Below are 24,184 nucleotides of genomic sequence, written 5' to 3'. Positions count from 1 at the left end.
GGGCCCTCTACATATATGTAACTATTTTGCCTTTTGAATTGTCTTTACAGCCTGTTCAGGGTGTCTGCTTTTTACAACTGAAAACCTTTTGATTTCATGTCATCACCACATTTACAGATTATTTCAGTTGCCCAACCAATCCCAGATGACTGGTCAAATTCACCTGATGAATGCTGAAAACAACTCTTAACATGACTAAAACAAAAGTTATTCATGTGCCTCAAAAGTAAACTGGAAAAAAAAAATCCGCTTTAAAATTGTTAATGACTACTTGGGGTGAGGAACTGTTCTACAACTAGTTAGTGGTGGTGATTGCACAGCACTGAGAATTTACTAAATGCCACTGAATTGAACACTTTGAAATGGTGGAATGGTGAATTTTTGATAATGAAATTATTTTCCATATTTACCATAAAATATTATGAGGATCCATGATCATATTTTTGTTCGACCAATTAGATACTGTATCAAAGCTGTTTTTTTAAAAAAGATGTATTAACTGGGGAATTCCCTGGCAGTCCAGTGTTTAGGACTCAGGGCTTTCTCTATCGTGTGCCCGGGTTAGATCCCTGGTTGGAGAACTAAGATCTCGCGAGCTGCGCGGTGCGCCCAAAAAAATAAAAAATGTATTATCGATAAATGTTTCTGGATGGTAAACATTTAAGAATGTCAATGCTTCCTTCCACTTCAATCCCTACACGTGATATTGCCCAATATCTTTTTTTCACTAAGATCCCAAAGAAATGAGCTTCAGTCAAATTTTTTCAATGTATCGGCAATACCCTTCTGCAAAATCTCTCTTTACTCCCTGAAAATATCTTTGCTTTTAGCTATAGAAATGAATGCCCAGACAAGTGGGTGTACCACGTAGACACAGCCAAGGCTCATGTTTTTTCTACATTAAGGCTAATTTTTTAAAGAACACGCTCAAATTCTTAAAACATATTCCTTTTCTAGAATTACATAGGATTATATTTTCAGAATTTTATGAAAATGATTAGAGTTACTTATTTATCCTTGAGTCTTACAAATTTGAGAATTATCAGCTTCACACAATAATTTTCATGCTGTTAAGAGGAAAAACTGTAAACATCACAAAATTCCTGCTACCAGCACCTAGTTAGAACACGAAGCAAATCAGAGCCCAGGAACTTCCCTGGTGGCGCAGTGGATAAGAATCCACCTGCCAGTGCAGGGAACATGGGTTCGAGCCCTGGTCCGGGAAGATTCCCACATGCTGTGGAGCAACTAAGCCCGTGCACCACAACTACTGAGCCTGCGCTCTAGAGCCCATAAGCGACAACTACTGAGCCTGCGCACCACAACTACTGAAGCCCGCGCACCTAGAGCCTGTGCTCCGCAACAAAAGAAGCCACCGCAATGAGAAACCCACACACCACAGCGAAGAGTAGGCCCCCCTCTCAGCAACTAGAAAAAGCCCGTGCGCAGCAACGAAGACCCAAAGTAGCCAAAAATAAATAAATTTATATTTTAAAAAATAGGCTTAAAAAAAAAAATCAGAGCCCAGTACAGGATTAAATAACAGGACCTCTGGGGGTTCTTCCAAACCCATGAGCCTCCCTTAACGTTTTTGCTTTTCACAACCTGCTTTCACATATTTTAGGAAGAAGCTTCCCTCTATCCCAGCCCCTCCCTGTGGGGGTGAGTGAGAGCAAGCACCAGCAAGAGGAAGGAAAGTGATGCATCCCTACAGACCCATAAAATCTGGGAGGGGGAGAGCCTGACAATTTCTGCTGTCCCATCAAGGGGCAAATTTTCTAAGAAATTTTTACAGCTAGTATAACCTAGTTTCCTGTCATCTCATCAGTGTCAGAGCGGTGTGGCCCAAGCCTCACTGCCTCTGATAGGGTAGAGTGTGCCAGGAGTTTTTGGGAAAAGAATCAGGGTATTAGTAGGATCATCCTTGGTCCTGGTTATGCCAAGTCAGCCCAATTTCGGTCTGCTTATAACTGAGATCAGCAATCTAGATATGCCAAAGACTACCACAAAATATTTGCAGATCTCAGTGGGAAAAAAAGAAGGAAATGGTGGAGCGTCTGCAGAAACTTGAAAATTACTTTCTCTGGTTAATAGGTGGTTAGTAAGACAACCCAGGCTGTGAGATGCTCACGTGCAAGGTGCACACATGCCCCTACTCCAGGACTCTTAGGTGGCCTTTCTGACTAGGGTGATAAGAAGGGCACACAGGGATAGCTACCCGGGTCTCCTTGCAGCTGAGCTCAGCCACTCTGCTTGTAAGCCTGTTCCAGACCCAGAGAGCCCCTGCCACATTCCTTCCTGCTGCCTGCGTGCCCTGCCCTCTCTTTCCACCTTTTCCTGCCATCTGTCCCTTCCTCTTTTTTCTCTGCCCCTCCCTAAAGACTGAAACAGGCCCCTAAGAGACCATGCAACCATCTAGCAACAAGTCTGACCTTGGGGACTAGTGGCAGGGCAGTGGGGGCACATGTGTTCCCGGTAAAGCCCACTTGGCTGGTAGAGGGATTGGATGCCTTCCCCAGGGACAGAGAGGAAGGTGCCCAAAGAGGCACGTGGTGAAGCTGGTCATCCACCCTGGTGAGCGGCCCAAGCTGAGACAAGTCAGCACATGTCATCCAGGGGTGATTGAGAGCACGGGTTCTGGAGTCAGACGGCCCGATTTTGAATCCCAGCTCTGTTGTTTATTACATGTAGGACCTGGGGCAAATTACTTCTCTGGGCAAATATTTTCTCACTATAAAAATTAGGATAATCACAACAGTGTGAATATACAATGCGTATGTGAATACACTACTGACTGTACACTTAAAATTGGTTACGATCATAAATTTAATGTTGTGTGGTTATTTTTTGATCACACTTTTTTAAATGGGGATAATAATAAGACCTACTTCACACGGTTGTGAGGGTTAAATGAGATAAGCATGCGAAGTACCTGGCACATAACACATGCTCAGTGAGTCCTGGCGTTCACTGTTGTCGCCATTGATTATCCAGCTGACAACTAGCCTGGCTCACTGGGCTTGGACTGTAACCATGGCTCTGGGCTATGGTATGAGAATTTGGAAGGCACATCCCTGCCATGGAAAAGCTGCTCCTCTAGAAGGAGGCTCGGACCATGTGTGGAAAGGGAAGGAGCAGGGTGTGAGGGAAAGAGCTGGGGGAATCCTCAATAATTGATCTTGGTGCAATGGGAAAATGTCTCTGGAATTTAGTGTCCTCCCTTCCAGTAGGAGGCTGACCCAGGATATTCCTAAAGTCTCTCTCACCACCAAACTTCTGTGACTACCTTGATAACAGGCAAAACTAGGAGTTGGGATTTCAGAGCTGCGTGGTCTGAGACCAGCCCGGTGACCTCCTGGGCCTTGTATCTGCATCTGTGAATGGGGCTGGGGGAGCTACCTCACTCTTGGGAGGCTTCTCAGGTTATCACAGGATGGAAAGGACTTGCCAAAACTTCTGTCCCAGCTTCACCGTGGACTCGCTCTCCAGAAGGAAGCAGCTTTGGTTGCTGAATTTGCAAATCTAAATATAACACCAATAATACCACAGAAAGGCTGGCCTGGAGGAAATGGGGCATGAGGAAGCCAGGCCAGGGCTAGAAGAGGCTGTGGAAAGGACGGAGGAGGACAAGGTCTGCTGCATGCAAAAAACAGAATACTCATTAAAAGTGGCATTCTGTTTCAAAATGACGGTCGGTAGCCAGACTTCAGTTTTGAGATGGAAGTTATCCAAAAGGAAGATATTTTGTGAGAATTAGAGAATTCCTACCCCCCACCCATCTGCTTCTCTCTGTCCTCTGGTCTGATATAAGTCATAGGCTTCTGTCATGTGATATGGTGGCAGAAGGGACCTTCCTCCTGCATTACCAGACACAGGGTTTGTGTTCAGGGTAGCTCTGGATCCACACATGCCCTACTCAGTCTGCACTCACTGAATATTTGTGGAGTAAATAAGCCAAATACATGTCTTACATAAAACAAATAATAATATTAAACTTTAAGGGGGAGGCCCCCAAGTCAGTAAATCAAGAAATAATATTTTCATGTAATATTTTAAAAATCAAAATTAATGCAAAAAGTTCCATGATGAACAAAATATTGACCTTTTAAATGAAGACAGGACCAGGGCTACTGACACGGCGCTGTGTTCCAGCACAGTCCTCTGTGAGAACTGTTGGCCTTGAGGCCATCAATTCTTTCTTCTGTCCAGCTGAGGCCCTGAAGGCCACTCCTAGTGTTACCCCACTATTTTGGGGATCCCACTGCTGTGGGCTTAGGCCAGGGCCCAGCAGAGTTGCCTTCCTACTGGTCTCTGAGCCACCAGTGTCACCATGCCTAGGCCCTCCTCCATTCTTCCACCCTAATCATGACACTCCTCTGAGTAAAGATTTCCAAAGGCTTCGTGTTGCCCATAAACCCCATCTCCTTGGCCTAACTAACAAGGTCCTTGACTCCCTGTATCCCCCCAACCCAACCTCAGCTTTGACGGCACCTTTCCCCCATACCCCCAATTCCTGGCACTCTCAGCTTCTCACTAGACCCCAAACATCTCAGACAATTTCCTCTGAGCCTTTGTAGTCGCTGTTCCCACTACCTAGCTGCTTTCCTCACTCTTCTGCCTGGTGAATTTTTATTTTCCCATCAAGACCCAGCTCTCAGGTCACTTCATCTTAAAACCTCAAAGCAGTCACTCCCTTTTTAGGATTCTTACAGCTCTCTGTTCTTCCCTGTTCCCAGCAAAGAATTATGAGTAGTTTTCACTAGTTATCTATCTGTATCACATGAATTTTTAAAAAATTAGCTGTATTACTTTCATAAACTGAACAAAAAGACTATTTTCAGTTTAGGACAAAAAAACAGTTTAAGATATAAAATACAAAAGATGTCATGTGAACCAAATCATAATTCAAAAATTGCTATAGCACTGGAGATTAAATGACTAAGTGCTACGTGAGTGCTATGAATTCAGGATATATAGAAATAGAATTTAGAGCTGCGAAAGACTTGAATGTCCGTGTAATCCAGCCTTCTCATTTTACGGGAGAAAATGAAGCATTAAGTGTGACAAGAATTGCTCAGATTTGCACAGCCAGGAAGCTTCAGAGATTAGAGTAGAACCTGCATCTCTAGACTCTCAATCCAGTGCTCTTTCCTTAAGTGGCCTCCCTTCCTATGCCTTTCCTGTGTACAGATCAAGAAATGATCTGTAAGGGGAAAGGGATGACTTGAGCTGGGCCGTGGGCTGGTGGGATGGAATGGGAACAATTGTGTGTTCATAACAGTGGGTTAATTATGTCTAAAATGTTTGGTGTCCAAATTTTGAAGGCCTTTGAATGCCAAGCTAATGAGTTTTTACCTTATCCTGCAAGCAACAGGGAGACATCGAAGATTATTCATGAGTGGAATGACATGATAAAAGCAATTTAAGAAAATGAACATGGGGAAAGGGAGAGACTGAAGGTAGGGAGACAAGATGGAGAACCACAGAGGAATGAATAAAGAAGACGTGGTACATATGTACAATGGAATATTACTCAGCCATAAAAAGAATGAAATAGGGCTTCCCTGGTGGTGCAGTGGTTAAGAATCTGCCTGCCAATGCAGGGGACACGTTCAATCTCTGGCCCGGGAAGATTCCACATGCTGCAGAGCGACTAAGCCCGCGCGCCACAACTACTGCCTGCACTCTAGAGCCTGTGCTCTGCAACAAGAGAAGCCATTGCAATGAGAAGCCCACACACCGCAATGAAGAGTAGCCCCTGGTTGCCTCAACTAGAGAAAGCCCATGTACAGCAACGAAGGCCCAACACAGCCAAAAATAAATAACAAATAAATAAATAAATTTATTTTAAAAAAAGAATGAAATAATGCCATTTGCAGCAACATGGATGGACCTAAAGATTGTCATACTGAGTGAAGTAAGTCAGACAGAGAGAGAGAGAAATATTGTATGATATCGCTTATATGAGGAATCTAAAGAAAAATGATACAAATGAAATTATTTACAAAACAGAAACAGACTCATAGACTTGGAGAGCGAACTTGTGGTTGCCGAGGGGGAAGCGGGGGGGGGGGGGGGAATAGTTAGGGGGTTTGGGATTGACATGTACACACTGCTGTATTTAAAGTGGATGACCAGCGGGGACCTACTGTATGGCACAGGGAACTCAGTGTTATGTGGCGACCTGAATGGGAGGAGAATTTGAAAAGGAGTAGATACATATGTATGTATAAGTGAGTCGCTTTGCTGTACACCTGAAACTAGCACAACTTGTTAATCAACTATACTCCAATATAAAATAAAAAGTTAAAAACAAAAGATGAGGGACCACTGGCATAGTCCATCATCCATGAGATCACAATGGCTGTAGCTGAAGGAGTGGACAGGAGGGTACAGAGATGGGTAAGATGCATCTAAAGATGAATTGATGTAACTGGTGAGAGGAGATGAATAGTCAGTGAGAGAGAGAAAAAGTTAAAAAAAAAAAAAAAGCTTGGAAATTTCAAGCCTGAAGATCCAAGAACACCAGATTATTCAATTACTTGTTAAATTTAATAACAAAAATAAAATATACCATAAAATGATTAGTAGCACCTTAAAAAGGAAATCCAGAGTCAATAATGAGATCATTTAAACTCCTGTAAAAGGAGGAAGTCAGCTAAAGAATCAGCAGACCTAGTGATGAGAGTTACATTTAAAAAAATCCGTTCATAGCATGAAGTAGTTAAGAGACTGGATATTCTCTTTGACTCTCCATATACCAAAGACAATATTAGAGATATTTCTACTCCGATTTGATCTAAGAAACATATAAGTTGGAGATACCAGGCCAGTTGTGAGGAGAGCACAGGTAGATGTCCTAAGGGTACCCAACCAAGTAGGTGTAGATAATTCACAGGCAGTCACCCTCGCAGTTCCGGGAACTCAGGGTGAGACTGAGTAACTCTCAGCCAACAGTAACAAAAAGCCAGGCTTGATTCAATAGACATTGGGGTGCTGCAGGCCCTTGAGGAGGGAGTGGCCTGGTGAAAGCTGGGTTTTAGAAACATTAGCTGAATAGGCCCTGACAAAGCTTCAGAGCATGGATTGGAGAGGTACACTGGCAGAGGCAGCTTTTTCCTGGTGCAAAGGGGCAGCTGTAGGCGTGGATCTTGGCTGCAGGAGAAGGACCAGCCCCGCGCATACTGATAGGATGAAACTCCAGAACTGGGCTTGAGGTTAAGATGTGTGTGTGGGGGTGGGGGGGGAAGAAGGAGGAAGGAGTTGCCTGCTCTTTTTGTTTGTGAAGAGTTGCTTGAATATGAAACCCTCTTTAATCCATTCCTAAATCCAGATTAAATAGGGATTTTCTCAGATTAACATTGCTTTACATTCCACTTTTTCTAGAAAAAGAGTGAAAAAAAATACACTAAAACCTGTCTTTTCACGGTCCTCTGTGAGTGCACTAAGAAGCTAAAAGGAAAACAAGATGTTTTCTGATTTTTTTCTACTAAACTTTTAAAAAAGCACTTCTTGCAGATGATAGCATCTTTTAAATCATGTCCTGTATATAATAAAAATTATTAGAGAGGTTTTTAGTGAAATATGTCTGTTTTGGGACTACTCTTTGCTGATCTGGCCACGTGCAGCTGCCTTCCCAGTGCCCCCCACCCCAACCCCAGCCCTAGTGGAGCTCTGCATCCCGCCAATCCATCCTTCCATGCCGATCAGCCATGTCAGGTTGGGGAGTGTTCTCAGTCAACCCTCCCTGCCACTACCAAAAAAAAAAAAAAAAACCCCACAGCAACAACAGTAATAATAAAACCCAATTCTGGGGTACCTTCCGGCCTGGAGGAAATCTCCCCAAGTTCATCTACAATGAACATGTATTGCATACAGCTGCCATTAACAGTCTCACACAAAATAGTTTCACTGCCCTAAAAATCCCATGTTCCCTAAAAATCCTTTCCTCTTCCTGAGCTCCTAACAAACCTCTGATCTTTTTACTGTCTCCGTGGTTTTGCCTTTTCCAGATTCCAGGTGGAATCATACAGTATGTAGCTGTTTCAGATTGGATTCTTTTACTTAGCACATGTTACATTTTAAATCAGAAATCATCAGAAATTAAAAAACTGTACAGCCTGTGTAACCAGCCACTACTTACCTGTGAGTCCAAAAAAGAAAAGAAAAGAAAAATGGTTATCTTTTGCCATTCAAATCATAGTAGACCTAGCCCACTTTTACAGACTTCCATCCCCTGGGATTCTGAGTGTCCTGGGGCTGCTTGCATGTCCCACATCTCTACTCTGGCTCTTGCTTGTGTCCAGATCCATTCACCAGTCTCTAGGAGCCATTCTCTGGTGCAGAGGTTCTAGGTTCTAGGTTCCATCTGGATTTCTTGGGCTCCTTCCACCTCTTTCCACCAACCCATCCCTTATTTCCCCACAGTCCTAACAGAGTTAATAAGACTTCACTGAAGTTTGAGGAATAACAGAAGGGAAGTATAACACAAAGAATGACACATATTTGCTACTAGTCAAGGCTTCGCTTAGTGTCCTGGACCCTTCCTCAGGTCCTCCCTGCTTTGCTCCCAGCCAGAGACCACTTCAAGTGCCATCTCACCTCTGCATCACGAGAATGAATGCTACTAGAGGTCAACTCAACCTGTAGTCCAGGGACCAGCAACCAGGAGGCCCCAGGAAGACAGGAAGCATCCCAGTACCAGAGCTCAAGACCTGCCGACCACATCCTCATTTTCTTCACTGCCGGTTTCTGGACTGGAGTCTTCGCAGGATGAGTGACAGCAAGGACAGCTCATCCCCCACAGATAGGGCTATGGTTGTGTCTTCATCCCAATGCCACCACATTCCATGCTATTCCGTGTTAGAGCACCATATGAGGAATGGCAAAATCCCAGCCATAGCACTCCGCTCAGGGCAGGTCCAGTTGCTTCTGGATTACTGCACAGAGTCAGGGGCACATCCTTCCTGTAGCCCCTTCATCTCCACTCTGCAGCTTTTACAAACTGTGGCTCAAGAAGAAAGTGTGTGACTACAAGAAAAATAAAAATATACAGGCACAAGGTAGTCTAAATTCCCACAGAGAAAAATCAAGTCCCATAAAGAAGTGACAGTCTGGTAAAGAATACGTCCAAATTAGGTTACCAAACTGACCACTCAGCTTCTCTGTCTGAAACTTTGCACGGGGTTAACAAGGATTTTAATTTTCCTCAAGCAGGTATTTGCTTTACTTGACACAACTAAAAGACCCTCAGTGGGAAAAGGCATGATCCATCACAGTTGAGCCCAAAGGGTGGGCTTCTGAGCAGTAGAGTCAGCATCACCTGGGAACTTGTTAGAAATGCAAATTCTCCAGCCCCACCTAGATGTACCCAATCAGAAACTCCGGGGGTGGAGTGAAACTCTGGGTTTCAAAGGGCCTCCAGGTGATTCCGGTGCAGTTTGGTGTGAGGACCACGAGTCTGTCAGATTCTAAAGTAAGCTGCTTCTTTGAAGGCAAAAAACTGCTGGTAACTTTCAAATGATGATTTTTCCTCTCTCAGGACCTCATGGGATCTAAATTTGTTGAGATCCAGGCTCAGCCAGGGCCACACTACTACAGTGTGTTGTTAAATAAGTTTGTTGATATTAACTCAAAACCTTGAAAAAAAAATTTAAAACAATGACAAAGGAGAGAATATAAAATTCAATTTGGTTTATACAAGGAATAATAAATATAATTATTTATATTACCTTCTCACCATTTTTAAACACCTAAATGCCATACTGCTTAAAAATTGCATATTAATACTGTTTTAAAATGTGTACTAGATAAGCTATGTCCTTCGTTTTATTTTGTTACATACACATGGCTGTCTCTTCACAGTTTAAAAAATTAGAACATTGTGATCCTGTTATTCATTCTCCCAACCATGGACGGATATCTCAGAAAGGAATAATCAAAGTGCAGCTTTTTTATGCCTTACCTATTTTCACCCACACACAACTTATCACGGTGAAACAACTGATGTTCAGCTCGAGAGCATCCTCTCCTGAAACAGTCCAGTTGCACATTTCTTTGCTATTGCATATCCTTCAAGTTGTGGTAGAGGAAAAACTGTGCTCCAAAATGGAGCAGAAGATACTAGAGGGCAGCAAAAGCTGTGCATCACACAGTGTATGAAGAGTTGACAGAATGAGCTGAGAGCATTACCACATTTTCTTGGTTTGGGGGACACTTATAAGGTAACCTAAGTTTGGCAGCTGTAACTGAGCAGTCTGTGGACATCAGGATTTGTGTGATTGAGATGCAGAGGGAGGAGAAAAATTCAACGATTTACTATAGTTATAGGTTATAATTATTTTTAATAATCTATAATTAAAAGTAATTAGGAAATGCCAAGAAGCATCAGCTACCAAGTTGAACAAATGACAAAATTACATCAAACTTTTTTGCAACTATTTGTAACATCTGTTTGTCTATGTCTACAGCAAAGTCACGTATGCAAATCAGCCTCTGGCTCCCTATTACTCTGCCTGTGTCCCACTCTTGACAGACCTCTGATAGGATCCTTCACTCTGGATCATTTTGGCCTTTTACCCCTTTAGTCATTAACTTAGGCTAAAGACTTTCCACTCAGTTACAGTCAGCTTATAACCAGAGGTGCCCTCTGCTCTCCACTTGAAATTATTCAAGTTCTTTCCAATCAATCCATTTCAACCTCTCTCTCAATCTCACTTCCTCTCTACTCCCAGACCTCCTATTTTTCATTTTCACTCATTCCTCTATCTCACAGATTCTCTATAGTTCCTCCAGTAAAGGAGAAAGGGGTTTGCACAGGATGTACGTGAACAAATTCTAGAATACTGTATGGTTCTGAGGTAACTCAAGAGTCCAGTTTGAAGGACCCTCTGTGTGTCTCTGATGGGCCAGCTGGTCCTCTTCTCTCTCACCCATCCTTCTCTCTCTCTGCCGCTGAGCCTGGTGCTTTGCTGAGCTCTCACACATGCCCAGCCTCCCTAACTAGCGATATAAGATGTGGCCTCATTTCCTTTGTTACCCAAATTATGACTTGCACTGACCTTCCCATATCTGAACTTGGGCCCCTCAGTGGGTCCCCCAGTTATGTAAATGATTTCCCAAGATGCAGTCTTAAGAATGTCCTGAAAGAAGTCTCTCTTCTCTTTCTACTCCACCCTCCAGCCTGTTCTCCCTCTGCACTCCACCACTCCGTGCCAATGGGACACACTCTTCCCCACAGCCCAACCAAGGCCGGGCTGCAGATCCTGACAGGATACTACTGAAGATTCAGGGACAATAAAGAGAATTATCTCGTTGAAAATGGCTACTGATGGTGCTGTGGATGGCTCTTCTCAATGCAGAGGCCCAGACCCAGTCTCAGGTTCAGGGCTACCTCCCCACCCCTCCATTTCCCCACCATTGAAAACCCCTCAGGTTTGTCTCTGCTTTTCAGGTCTCCAGGTCCTCACAGTGATTAGACCTAGAAGGGAAAAGAGCTCCCCCAAATCCCCAGTCTACGTTCCCACTTCTTGTATGACAATCTCCCTTTTCCGAAGGTTGTTGAGAGAGGGAATGTCTATCACTTATGCAATAAATCTCCCGCCATTTCCTTGATGCCCAATGGCCCTCAGGAAACAACTACAGCAGAACATCAGCACAGGAGAGTTAGCCTGAGGTGAACACTTAGTGGAGGACGCAAACAGCCAGGCCAGGCGGAGTTCCTCTGACAAGCTGTCCTCTCATCCTCTCAACTGCTCCATCCCTACACCGAAAAACTTTGCAGCATCTGAGTCATAAATCCATACATAGTCCAAGAGACTAGTTCTCCCAGATTCCAATTCCAATCAATGGGGTTTCCTAGACCTATGCTAAGCCTAATTATGCACCACTCTTCATATTAGCTAACAGAGGGCTTAGCTCCCAAAGTGAGAAAAATCTGCATTTTTTAATGGAAAAAGTCCATTTTCTTCTAGAACAATGGCTATATACAAGTTTACATTTCATTAACTAAAGGGCCCAATGAAACAGTTTTCTCAGAACAAAGGAAAGGCTTGCATGGAAGGTAAATTCAAATATGTTACTCTTTCAAGGCAGAACCATGTGAAATTTTATTTAGATATATTTTAAGTTAGAAAATCATTAGGAAGAAAACAAAACATAGTCCTATACTCTGACCCTTTTTCTAATTTGGAAACTTTTCTAATTACAATTAGCTTTGAAAACCATTTAACAACTTCTTGCATATCCTTCTAAAAAGTTATGCCCATATCAGCACACATGTATGTACGTCTTTTTTTCCCACAAAAAAATATATGCATATTCTGAATTTTCCTTCTTTCTTTTCTTTCTCCTCATCCTCCATTTTCATTTAAATTAATATCTCGAGTATTTTTACATATCAGCAATATAGATGTATTTCTTTAAGGTCTGTGGTATTCCATTTATGGTTTTATCAACGTGTATTTAACTAGTTCCCCTTTAATGATAAATGGGCATTTAGGTAGCTCCCAGGTGTTTTTAGTGGGAAAGGCAGGAAGGATTAGGGTTATTACACATAATTCTGGAATAAACATGCTGATATGTATAATGTTTGTATAGTTTGTGACTATGTTCATAAGGTAAATTCCTAGCAGTGGAATTTCCAGGTCAAAAGGCATAGTGGTTTTACATTTTGACAGATATTGATTGTAATAACTTATATTCCCAAGGATATCTGTATTCTCATATACTTGTCAACCCTGGGGATTATTATGCTTATTAAGTTTTGCCCATCTGATAGGTAGAACATGATATCTCATTGTTTCCATTTAGATTTCTTTAAATATAAGTGATGTTAAATAACTTTTCATTGGTCTGTTGGCCACTGGTATTTTTTTTCTGTTAGCTCTGCATTCACATCTTTTGCTCACTTTCTTACCACATTTTTAAACTTTTTTTTACTGAGTTGTAAGATTTCTTTGTTAATCAAAACATGTAGTTCTTATTATTATGTGTTGCAAATATTTCTTCCAGCATGGCATTTATCTTTCGATTTTGTGCATATTGCTTTTTGTTCTGCAGAAGTTTCAGATATCTGTGCAATTTTCCAGATTCTACCTAGTAAAGTTAACCAAGAAAAAAAAATCTTGAGGCTGATTTCTGTCTATACTGTGTCCTTCAAGGTAGCTGCATCCTTGCGATGTTGATGCTCCGAGGACAATAAGTGATAAACAGTGAGGCTTATGATAGCTCACATGTCTCCTCAGAACAGACATTCTGTTCTGATCTGAGAATCAGAATTCCTCTTACTGCCTGAGACTGACCCAGACTTCAACGGGTGGGGGCATGGTCCAGTGACCACACTCCTTATAGAATCAGTCACACCTTCCCTCTGCTCAAGTAGAAAATGGTCAACTTAATGAAATACAATATAATTCATGCTGTTTGGGGGTTTATGGTAAGGTTTTTCTCTCTCTCTCTCTCTTTTTTTATACTCAAGAAGGAGAGAAGACTTTTTAAAAAATCAACCTAGTTGTTAATATTTTATGTTTAATTTCATTTCTTACAGGCAGCTTCAAAAAATGGTCCATGATATGAAGAACAATGAAGGTGGAATAATGAACAAGATCAAAAAGTAAGTTAGATGCCATAGCACTATGTGAGCACTTATTTATGTAAATAACATCTTATGTCAGCCTGCACTAAGTGGAAGAACACAAAACTTCCTTGTTACCCGAGTGATGAGTTGCAACCTCTTTAGCATGTGACACTTTCTTACTCATGGCTAGAGTCGTGGTGGTCAGACCCACGTTCAGGAAACATGGTGAATGAGTGGGTGGTACTCAGGCACCTTGCTTTTCTCTCTCACTGCTGGAAAGCTGAGCTATGCCACGCAAGGTGCCTGGCAAACATCAAAAGAGGACTTTATAGAAGCAGGACAATCAGCTTCTCTGACCACTTAGCTAAGGGTCACTAGGACACACTTGGAAAAGTCCAAAAGAGAAGTTGCAAGAACACAACCTGACTTCTTTAGGATGCCATAACTGTTTCCATATTTTGATTTCTGCTTTTTCAATTATGGCCTTAAAATGGTGTTTTCAATTGGCACTTGGAGAGGGCAAGTTAGAATTCCAAACCTTCCTGCACACACAGGCACACACACAAGCCCCTAAGGTTCTTTTTGTTGCTTTTTAGAGAATAGAAATTGTACATTGTACATACCAGCATTTGCTACTCAAAATCTAAGTCAAGAGGAAAGGGGAAATGGTATTCTGTTAAGATTTTGTTTAAGGCTTTTTTGTTTTTGTTTTTATGAAAGTAATACAGATTCACCAGGAAAAAAAAAATCAAAGAGTTCAGAATTGTACAAAGTCAAAATCTCTCACTTTCTCCTATCCCCACCCTAACCCACTCCCCAGAGATGGACACAGCATGAGTGAATTTGGTTTATATGTCTATATGTGTATGCGTACACACTCACATACACACATTGACATAGATCGAGTACATACATATTCATCATGAGTGGCATCATACCACATACACATTCTACCAACTTGCTTTGTTGGTTTTAATTAATGCTAAATCACGGACATCTTTCTTTGTTCGTATGTAAAAATAACGATATACCTTTTTTTTAAAGTTTATTTATTTATTTATTTTTGGCTGCTTTAGGTCTTCATGCTGCGCACGGGCTTTCTCTAGTTATGGCGAGTGGGGCTACTCTTCGTTGTGGTGGATGGGCTTCTCATTGCGGTGGCTTCTCTTGTTGCGGAGCACGGGCTCTAGGCACGTGGGCTTCAGTAGTTGTGGCTCGCGGGCTCAGGAGCTGTGGCTCATGGGGTCTAGAGCGCAGGCTCAGAAGTTGTGTCGCATGGGCTTAGTTTGCTCCGCAGTACGTGGGATCTTCCTGGACCAGAGCTTGAACCCTGCGTTGGCAGGCAGATTCTCAACCGCTGTGCCAGCAGGGAAGCCCACCATATACCTTTTAAACAGATAATTAATAGTCTACTATAAATGTATTATAATTCATTTAACCAGCTACATATTGATAGACATTTTTTAAAGTGGGAGTAGGAGTTTAAACATACATTTTGGGGGCCAATTTGATAATATCTATCAAAATTTTGTGGCCATTTCTTTTAGTTTACCTGTCACAAATAATACTTCAATAAATATCCTTTGCAGACTTTGAATGTACCAGAAAGCTAAATTCCTGAACTGAAATTTCTAGTTTCTGGGTAGAAGGATTTGTGCCCTTGAAATTTTGCTTGATATTGCCAAATTGCTGTCCAAAAATTTTGTACCACCAATAGTGGATAAAAGTTCATTTCCTCATGCCTTCAGAACAGAGTATCTTTTTTTTTTTTTTTGGTCTTTGCTAAACTTAAGAGTAAGAAATCAGGGACTTCCCTAGCGGAGCAGTGGTTAAGAATCTGCCTGCCAATGCAGGGAAAACGAGTTCGAGCCCTGGTCTGGGAAGATCCCACATGCCGCAGAGCAACTAAGCCCGTGCGCCACAACTACTGAGCCTGTGCCCTAGAGCCTGCGTGCTGCAGCTACTGAAGCCCGTGTGTTGTAATTACTGAAGCCTGCACGCCTAGAGTCTGTGTTTTGCAACCACCACAATGAGAAGCCTGCATACAGCAAAGAAGAGTAGCCCCCATTCGCCACAACTAGAGAAAGCCCACACGCAGCAATGAAGACCCAATGCAGCCAAAAAATAAAAAAATTTTTAAAAAAAGAGTAAGAAATCACTTTTTGTGGTGTTTTTAGGCTATAAAATGTAAACGAGTTTCAATATGTATAACTGATCACCATAAAATAGTTAAAATGGTCTTCTGCTTGTGGGGCAGTGGTCACCTCATACAGGAGAAGAATTTGTCTTTATGTTCTGTCCTATGATGGGGAGAGGTGTGTGATTATTTTCATTTCTTATTTCTGATATATATAGAATCTCATTGAAATGAGAGAACCCTGCTAGTCATTGTTTCAATTACTAGCAATTCTAGATTAATTATCCCACAGTTGCCAATTTTACAATACACCAATTCTTTCAATAATATGAAGTCTTTGTATAAAATGTCTCTTTATTCCATGGCCAGTCATACTTAACAGAAGCCATGGAGCTCAAATTTTTCCATATAATTTCTACTTCATTCTGCCCATTATCCCTAAATGCACTTTTACTTGACAAACCATGTTTTCTTCTCAGCTTGGGAAATATGGCTGCCACAGTCATTACCCTGGGTGAAGTCAGTGGCCCTTTGGGTCTAAGTGCCCCGAAGTTAAGCTCTCACTCGTAACCAAGCAACAGGTGCCACCTTGAAAGGAGGAAGCACAGTTGAGCACACTGGTTTCCTAACAGAAGAGCAGAACAGAGTTGTCACTGGTTCATGGCCAAACGAGAAAATAATGACCTTGAAGTGTTGGGGGCTGGCATGTAGCTGCCGGCTGCTCAGTGAGGCCCAAACCACACCTCTTATTCCTGGTCGGTGTTCAGTGAACAACGGTAATCTCTTGAATCTGTCCTTTATTCTGAGATGATGACCTTCACACATTTGGGGGTATTAAAATACCCTTTCTTTTCTTTTTTGAAAGGAAGGCAATAACAGGTAATAGTTGGTTTGTGTTTTTTGAAATCTTAATGTTCCATGAACAGATCTCGCACCAGATACACTTTTATTTTTGTTTTTCTTCCCTTCATCACCTTGGACAATCTCTCTCTGGACCTCATCATAGATCTAATGACAATGTCTTCCCAGCTCGCCCTGCTGGCTTGCTGAGAATTAAATGAAATAACAAACAGGAGAGCCTTTGGTGAAACAAAAAGCAGAATTTCTAGGCAAATATAAATATTGTCAGTTTTGCAGCATTGCAGTTCTGGTTTATAAGGCTTGTTTTTTGTAATCAAACGTGATTTTCTGTACCGCTTTTTTTCCCCCAAAATGAAATATGTTTTGTATGTAATGGTTACCTTATACACTGCTTATATAAAGAGATGTGATATTTTAGTATATGAAGGCTACTGAGTTTTATATAGGTTTATTTATATATATTTTAAATTTCACTAAGCAAATCATTCTTAAATAAAATGGGTAACTATTATTAAAAATAATTTACTATAAACCTTACACATTTCAAATAATGAAAGAGAAAGTGTTGTCAGAACTTGTAAAAAGCCTAAAAACTGGGATACATTTTTGAAATGTAATTTTAGTTTTCTCCTTTTAATGACTGGGGAAGCATTGTGCATATTCAGAACATTTTATATGTGCATAAAGATAGCAGTTTTGAGAGTGCTTGAAACAGTTCAACTTCTAATCTAAATATCACAATCCCCAACCTGGAGACACTCACTGCTCACTTATTTGGCATTTTTTCAATAGTACAAAAATAATTTCAGTCCCACCTACAGCTAAACTGTTGATTATAGCTAATTTTTTACTATTATTTAAAGCGTTTATTAAATTATTTGTTAAAATAGACTTCATCTTCTCTTCCCTTCCTATCAACCAATCAACATTTACCTTCCTTGAACCTCTGAGCTCAGCGCTTACATGTATTCTGGCCTCTCGGAGCCCTTTCACCTCCCAACTTCACTTTTGTCGAGTCACAGCCACACCGGGGAGATGGGGAGAGGTGGGAAACCGCTGACTAATGGCTTCGCTAGGTTTACAGTACGTTTAGTCTTTCAATGTGATGAGTCCAAAAGAAGCTATTATTCTACTAGTTATCTATCCATTATCTCTAAACATGCTTATATCATGGACCTTGACAACAGTTGTCCTACTCACTGACCAGTTGTCTAATTTGCTATTTACAGGCTGAAAGTCAAAGCACCTCCAAGTGTTCCGCGAAGGGACTATGCCTCAGGTAAGAGTATTTCTAAGATACTTGAACTCTTGACTAATCTAACGTTCACAGTTACTTCTTGAAAAGTGAACACTGTTCTCCTCATTTGAAAACAAAAGGAGCCCATCCTAATTTTAAGAATGACCAAATCTATTAGGCATTTGATCGTAGTGGGGAGATACTAATCCTTCAATCCATCCATCCATCCATCCATCCATCCATACATCCATACGTCCACTCACCTATATATCAAATATGTACTAAGCAACTTCCATGTGCCAGGCACATACAAGGTTTTAGTAGAAATACAGTGAAAATAAAATAGACATAATCTCCATATTCCCAGAATTTATAGTCTAGAAGGGAAGATAAATGATATTAAAAGCAATTACAATTCAGCGTGATGGGGAAGCACAAAGTTCTATGGAAGTACATAGCAACAGTACCTAATCTAATCTGAGGAGGAGAATGTGCAGGAAGTGGGGAATGGAAGGCTTCCTAGACAAAGAATTGTTAAAATAGATATTTGAGGGTCAGTGAGGTGGGGGGAAGGGGTGTGGAATAAATTACTGAGAGCACATAGTTACTCAGTGCTCTCCAAGTTTTAGCCCTGCAGCCCCATTCCACCTAAGATCAACTTTGTCAGGGAAGAGGAGTTAGTCTTGAGATTGGTAGTGTTTATGGCAGCAGTAAGCTAAGTAAACTATCCACCACACTTTCCTTTTCTAGAACAGATGCATTGGGAGGATAAGTCTAAAATCTCTTTCTACTGGCTTAAATATAAAGATGTCCTGGATATGGACAGATCTATACAGCCCTCAGTGAAAACCACAAGGCTACAGACACTGATGAAGACTCTTCCTCTATAGGGCAACAGCTAAAACCAAATCACAACCTTAAAGGATGATTACTATTTTTTTTTTTCTGCCACTGATCAAGATAGCATTAAATCAGGTAGTTGAGTTCCCCTTGGGCACTGATGAAATCTTATCACATTCAGAAATGCTGACCAGCATACCAAGTCTGGTGACTGACCCATTGGTCACTTTCCAGAACTCACTAGGTCACACAGTATTTATTGACCTCACATTGCCAATCAGTCAGTAAGCCTAGACAGTTGATTAGGGGATTCCTTTGCAATTTGGAGCTAAAGAATAAACACCCCGTCCTGACTTTTAAAATCTACCTAATTTGTCTATGGCCATACCACCCTGAACACACCCAATCTTGTCTAAAATCTACTTAATCAAAAGCAAATGAGGGAATTCCCTGGCGGAGGGCCCGGGTTCAATCCCTGGTTGGGGAACTAATACCCCACAAGCCGAGCGGTGCAGCCAAAAAAAAAAAAGAAAAGTTAAAGAGAACAAATACATTTTCCCTCCAAGTTCTAAAAAAGAAAAGAAATCAAAGCAGACTGAACCTGTTAGGTACCCAAAGGTCTGATCAGAAAATATGGAATCATGGAGTCTCAGGTTTTAAAGGGACCCCAGAGGTCATATAATCTAACATCCAATCCAATGCTTAAAGATACCCACCCCCCATGCACCACACACAAGGCCCACTTTCCACTTGGACACCTCCTGTGATGACCTCCCAAGCCTGTCTGGTCCAGTCACGGAGAGACAACCCTGGAGTGATGAAGATGCGATCCATTTCCTGTGGCTTCCTAAGTCTTTCCGGGTGGCCACACAGTGCAAGTTTTTAAATATTAAAAAAAGGGGAAACAGAGTTGTTCTGTGAAACTTCAAGGATAGAATTAAGAAGTGAGGTCCTTCGAACGGCTTCTTCTCTAGAATAAACATCTCCAGGTGCTTCAGCCATACCACACAGTCTTTGATTCACTCAACAAATATTACACGAGTGTCCTGTTTGACACTCACTGTGCTAGATATATAATAAGGAACAAAATATAGTCTTCAACCTTAAAGTGCCTAATGACTAGTGGGAGTCACATAATAAATCAGAACATAAACGGGTAAATACAAATTACCAAACATGGTAACTGCTGTGAAGGAACATGGCAGATGCAGTGATAGGGAATCAGTATGGGGTAAGGGAACAATGTAAGCAGTCAGGGAAGGTCTCTCTGAGACGGTGACATTCAATTTGAATCCTGGGGAATTAGGAGGAACGTTTGTCACTTTGTAGATGACCCAGCAGCACTGGAGATGCTGGATACAAACATTAGGTGCTCAGAGGCAATTCGATCTATCTGACTTCAGGATGGATGTCTGGCCTCCTCATACTCAACTGTCTCCTTGCTCATGCCCTCACCCAGGCCCCTTCTTTTCCTCTACTTTTTACTTGGGCAGAAGACAGGGAGCATTCATGATTTATTCACCCTTTGGCCTAACCCACACACACTGGAGATCATCCTTGATTCCTCCTCTTCCTTCAACCTCTACAAAAAAAATTAATCTCTAAAACTTATTAATTCTCTCTTTTAAGTGTCTCTCAAATATTTTTGCCCCTCTCTATGTACATGGCTACAGCTCAGACCCTGGTCATCTCTTGCTTGTCCTAGAACAAAAGCCTCTAAGTAGTCTCCTGAATTCCTAATTCCACGGGGTCCTCTCAACCTCCACCAGAGAACTGTTCTGAAATACCTTTGCTTAAATATTTTCACGGCTCTACTTCATCAACAAGAAGAACTGCAAACTACCGAGCCTGCATACAAGGTTCTTCAATGCCTAGCCACTAAATGGCTGTGTAACTTTGGACAACTCACTCTTTTCTCCTTTTCTAGATCACGCAGGGCTGAACCAGAAGACCTGTTAGGTTCCCGCCAAAGCAAATACTCAACACTCTGGCAGAAACACAAGTCCTGGGAGCCCAGGGCCCACTGATGAAGCAAGTCTCTCCTAACCTTCCCTGGCTTTAGAACTTTGCCTCTTCCAATCTCCTTGATGCTCAGAAGTTCCCTTTCTTGACTTCAGACACCTGCTCTCTTCCCTGAAACCCCCCAAATAGTCTTGATATCAATACATTTGTACTTAATCTCTCTTGGAACACAAAAACCTGGCCCAGTCAGGTCTTCTAAATCTTTGCTACTCAAAGTGTAATTCCTAGCCTGGCAGCAACAGCATCACCTGGGAGCTTGTTAGAAATGCAAAATCTCTGCTCCACCCTAGAACTACTGGATCAGAATTTGCATTTTAAGAAGAACTCCAGAGGATTTGAATGTATATTAAATTTGACAAACCCTGCTATAAACCAGCAACTCTGTCCTTATTGACTCTCCTGAACTGAAAGACAAATCTGTTGAAGTTCCAGAATCTCTAAAATTCATCCTATTGTTTCACCAGACCTATACGGCCTTGCTTAATCTCCCTGCTCTTACACTCAATCCCTGGAAAAGGTCCTTTTGGCAAAACCACCATCATCACCTGCAGTTAGTACCCCTTTTGCCAATCCCTGCCCCCCCAACTCATGTCCCAGGAGCATTTCCAGCTACTTTCCCTGAGCCTTGGGGTCCCTGCGCAGCTGCAAGCCTGGGGCCTCAGAAACCAACCCTGACAGTTCCTCCTGAACCTATAGCATCTTCAAGGATCTTGGAGGCCCCAGTGCTTGGAGACCTTAGCCCACCAGACCTCCTGAGCCCAGGAAGCCTATCAAGTGCTCCCTGGAGGTCTGTGCAGATTTGATCCACCCAAGGCTTCTGAAACAGCCCCACCTGTTTCAGCTGGATGCTGGAATTATGTCCTCTTTCCAGTTCCGGAAGCAAATGGCTTCCCAAACCCTTTAAGCCAAGTTGGAGAGTGTGTTGACCTTGGTGATGCTGACCTTCAGAGAGCAGAGGATAGAAAGAGCCAGCGCCCCCCAGAGGTCAGCAAAAGAGTAACCACAGTCCCTCTAGTGGAGTGTGTAAGGACAAAGCTTGAACTATACAAAGAAGGGAAGCCTGGACCTCCTACAGATGCAGGTCAGGCCAGTGTGAAGCCTGTTGCTTTCACTTCAGACCTCACAACCCTACTTGGTCTCTGAGGAGGGAACATTGCTCACAGGGAGCTCACGGTCCACTGAGCAAACTGTTTTACTCCTGTGCAGCTGGCATTGTTGTGGGAAAGGAAGATATCCAAAACATATTGGTGTTTACTCTGTCCTGGGCATTATGCTAAGCTCTTTACAGACATTAGCTCATTTAATCTCCCATTAGCACATTATATAGAAATGACTATCTCAGTTTCACAAATGAGGAAAATGTGTTTCAGGAACATTAAGTAACCTGTCCAAGGTTACAGCAGCCACTAAAAAGAAGACCCACCCCAGGCTTCCATTTTTCCTCCCTTTGACCCAAGCTGGGATGGCTACACTTTTCTGGGGCATTTCTTATTTACTATTCTGAAAGCCCCAGAGCCTCTGACATTAACACCTGCTTGTTGAACTTTCAGAGTTGAACAGCCTCCTCTATCTTTCAGTCTAAGGTCTGGCTGGAGAGGGAGGGTGGGGAGGGGAGATCAGTCGTGGTGCCCCCAGAGTCTTCTGGGGTCACTGCAGAAGCCCCACTCGTCACTCTGCAAGCCCCTGAGAGGTCAGAACTGAACAAGGCCTCTCTCCTTGTACCCTAGGGCCCTGACAGCCAGGGGCTGTTGTCGTGTCCCCAGGAGGTCCACCTTCTCCTCCCACCACTGATAACGTTCAGGGAAGAGATCGGAGCAATGATAAAGCTGGGAGACCTCAAGGCAAAGAAAGATTCTTAGACAGGGATTGCTGGGTAAATGCCCACCATAGAAGCAGAGCTTTCTGTTTCTCCTTGGTTTTATCTGAATGCTCAGTGGAGGGCCAGGTGGTTCACATGAGATTTCAGCTGCAGGAGCCAACACAGCCTGACCTCCAATCCAGCCCCCGTACTCACCAGCCATGTGCCTCAGACACATTTGCCTTAGCCCCAGTTTCCTCGATTGTAAAACAGAGATAATAATGGCACCTACCACATAGTACTGCTTTGAGGATAAATGAAGAAATACACTTATAACACTTCCCCTAGCACCCAGCACATAGGAGGTATTCAATGATGGAATCTATTATTATTTTCCTCATTGTCACCCATTCAACACATTTATCAGTTTATGCTTTTATTAATGCAGAATTACAAATGCAAAGGGGGATTCAGGGACCATCCACCAGGCCTTCTAGCCATGGCTGCTCAGTGGGGTGGGAGGGAAGATGGGATGCTTTATGGTGCAGTCATCAGAGCCACTCTGCCATCTGAACCTGTGTCTCATTGAGTGAATTGTATTTAGACTCTAAGGTCAGTTTATGTGATGGGATTGACGCTAAGCTTCTCATACTCTAAACGTGTTTTGGTGGGAAAGGGGTCTGATAGTCTTCTTGACTGTCATCATCCAGACCTATTTTATTCTTCAAGATCATAAGCTACTTAAGACCTGTCACATCCATTTTTATACACCCTGTGGAGCCTAAGACAGTGCCTGCACCCTGGGGCCCAAGGACAATGAGGCAGCATGACGCTGGGGTTCAGAGCATGCACTTGGAAGTCAATCAACTTCCAGGGCTCAACCCTTGGTTTTAACATTTACTATATGACCTTCGGCAAATGATCTATTTTCTCTAGCCCTCAGTTTCCTCATAAGATTTTTGAGAGAGGTAAGTGAGTACAAAGCTCTGATAATATTGCCTGGCATGGAGTAAAGCACCAGAAAAAAAATTTTTTTATAAGAAAGTCAACATTTGAGCCACAGAGAATCATAGAAGTTACTCTTTGAGCCACAGAGAATCATAGAAGTTACTCTCTTTTAGAGATCTGGAATTTTATTTTATAGATCTGGAAAATTGAGGCCGAGAGATGTTAGATATTCTTGCCTACTCTCCAACTAGTTAGAAACAGATCCTGGATGAGAATTTAGGTCTCTCTGACTCCCTGTCCAGTGCTCTTCCTATTACACCATCCACATATTGACTCAAAGAAATCCTTGGAAGCAGCACAGTATGGATTGCTACTCCCAGGTCCCAAAAATGTCCCTTGACAAAGACATATAAGGGTCAGATGCACCATTTCTCTGCCCCAGTGAGACTTTTCTTAACACATTGAGAACTGACTTTATTTTATTTTATATTATTTTTTTCAAAATTCTTTTTCTTATTAGTCAACCATTTTACATACATCAGTGTATACATGTCAATCCCAATCTCCCAATTCATTACACCACCACACCACCCCCACCACTTTCTGCCTTTGGTGTCCATACGTTTGTTCTCTACATCTGTGTCTCAATTTCTGCTCTGCAAACCGGTTCATCTGTACCATTTTCTAGGTTCCACATATATGTGTTAATAGATACTTGTTCTTCTCTTTCTTACTTACTTCATTCTGTATGACAGTCTCTAGACC

General features: G+C 42.2%; 1 protein-coding gene across 4 annotated transcripts in view; it reads left to right on the top strand.

Moving 5' to 3' along the window:
* Positions 1 to 24,184, top strand: part of BLNK (B cell linker) — a 73,434-nt gene that overhangs the window by 9,364 nt on the left and 39,886 nt on the right. For all 4 annotated transcript variants that reach the window (XM_024734822.1, XM_024734821.1, XM_024734823.1 and 1 more), the window contains exons 2-3: positions 13,547 to 13,612; positions 17,804 to 17,853. In XM_024734822.1, the coding sequence (XP_024590590.1) occupies positions 13,547 to 13,612; positions 17,804 to 17,853 (116 nt within the window). The remainder of the gene's footprint in view (positions 1 to 13,546; positions 13,613 to 17,803; positions 17,854 to 24,184) is intronic.

This window comes from Neophocaena asiaeorientalis, unplaced genomic scaffold (assembly GCF_003031525.2).
Source record: "Neophocaena asiaeorientalis asiaeorientalis breed wild unplaced genomic scaffold, Neophocaena_asiaeorientalis_V1.1 scaffold240, whole genome shotgun sequence".
Classification (NCBI taxonomy): Eukaryota; Metazoa; Chordata; class Mammalia; order Artiodactyla; family Phocoenidae; genus Neophocaena; species Neophocaena asiaeorientalis.
Note: the sequence above shows the minus strand (reverse complement) of the source record. Positions and strands in the feature narration are given on the sequence as shown.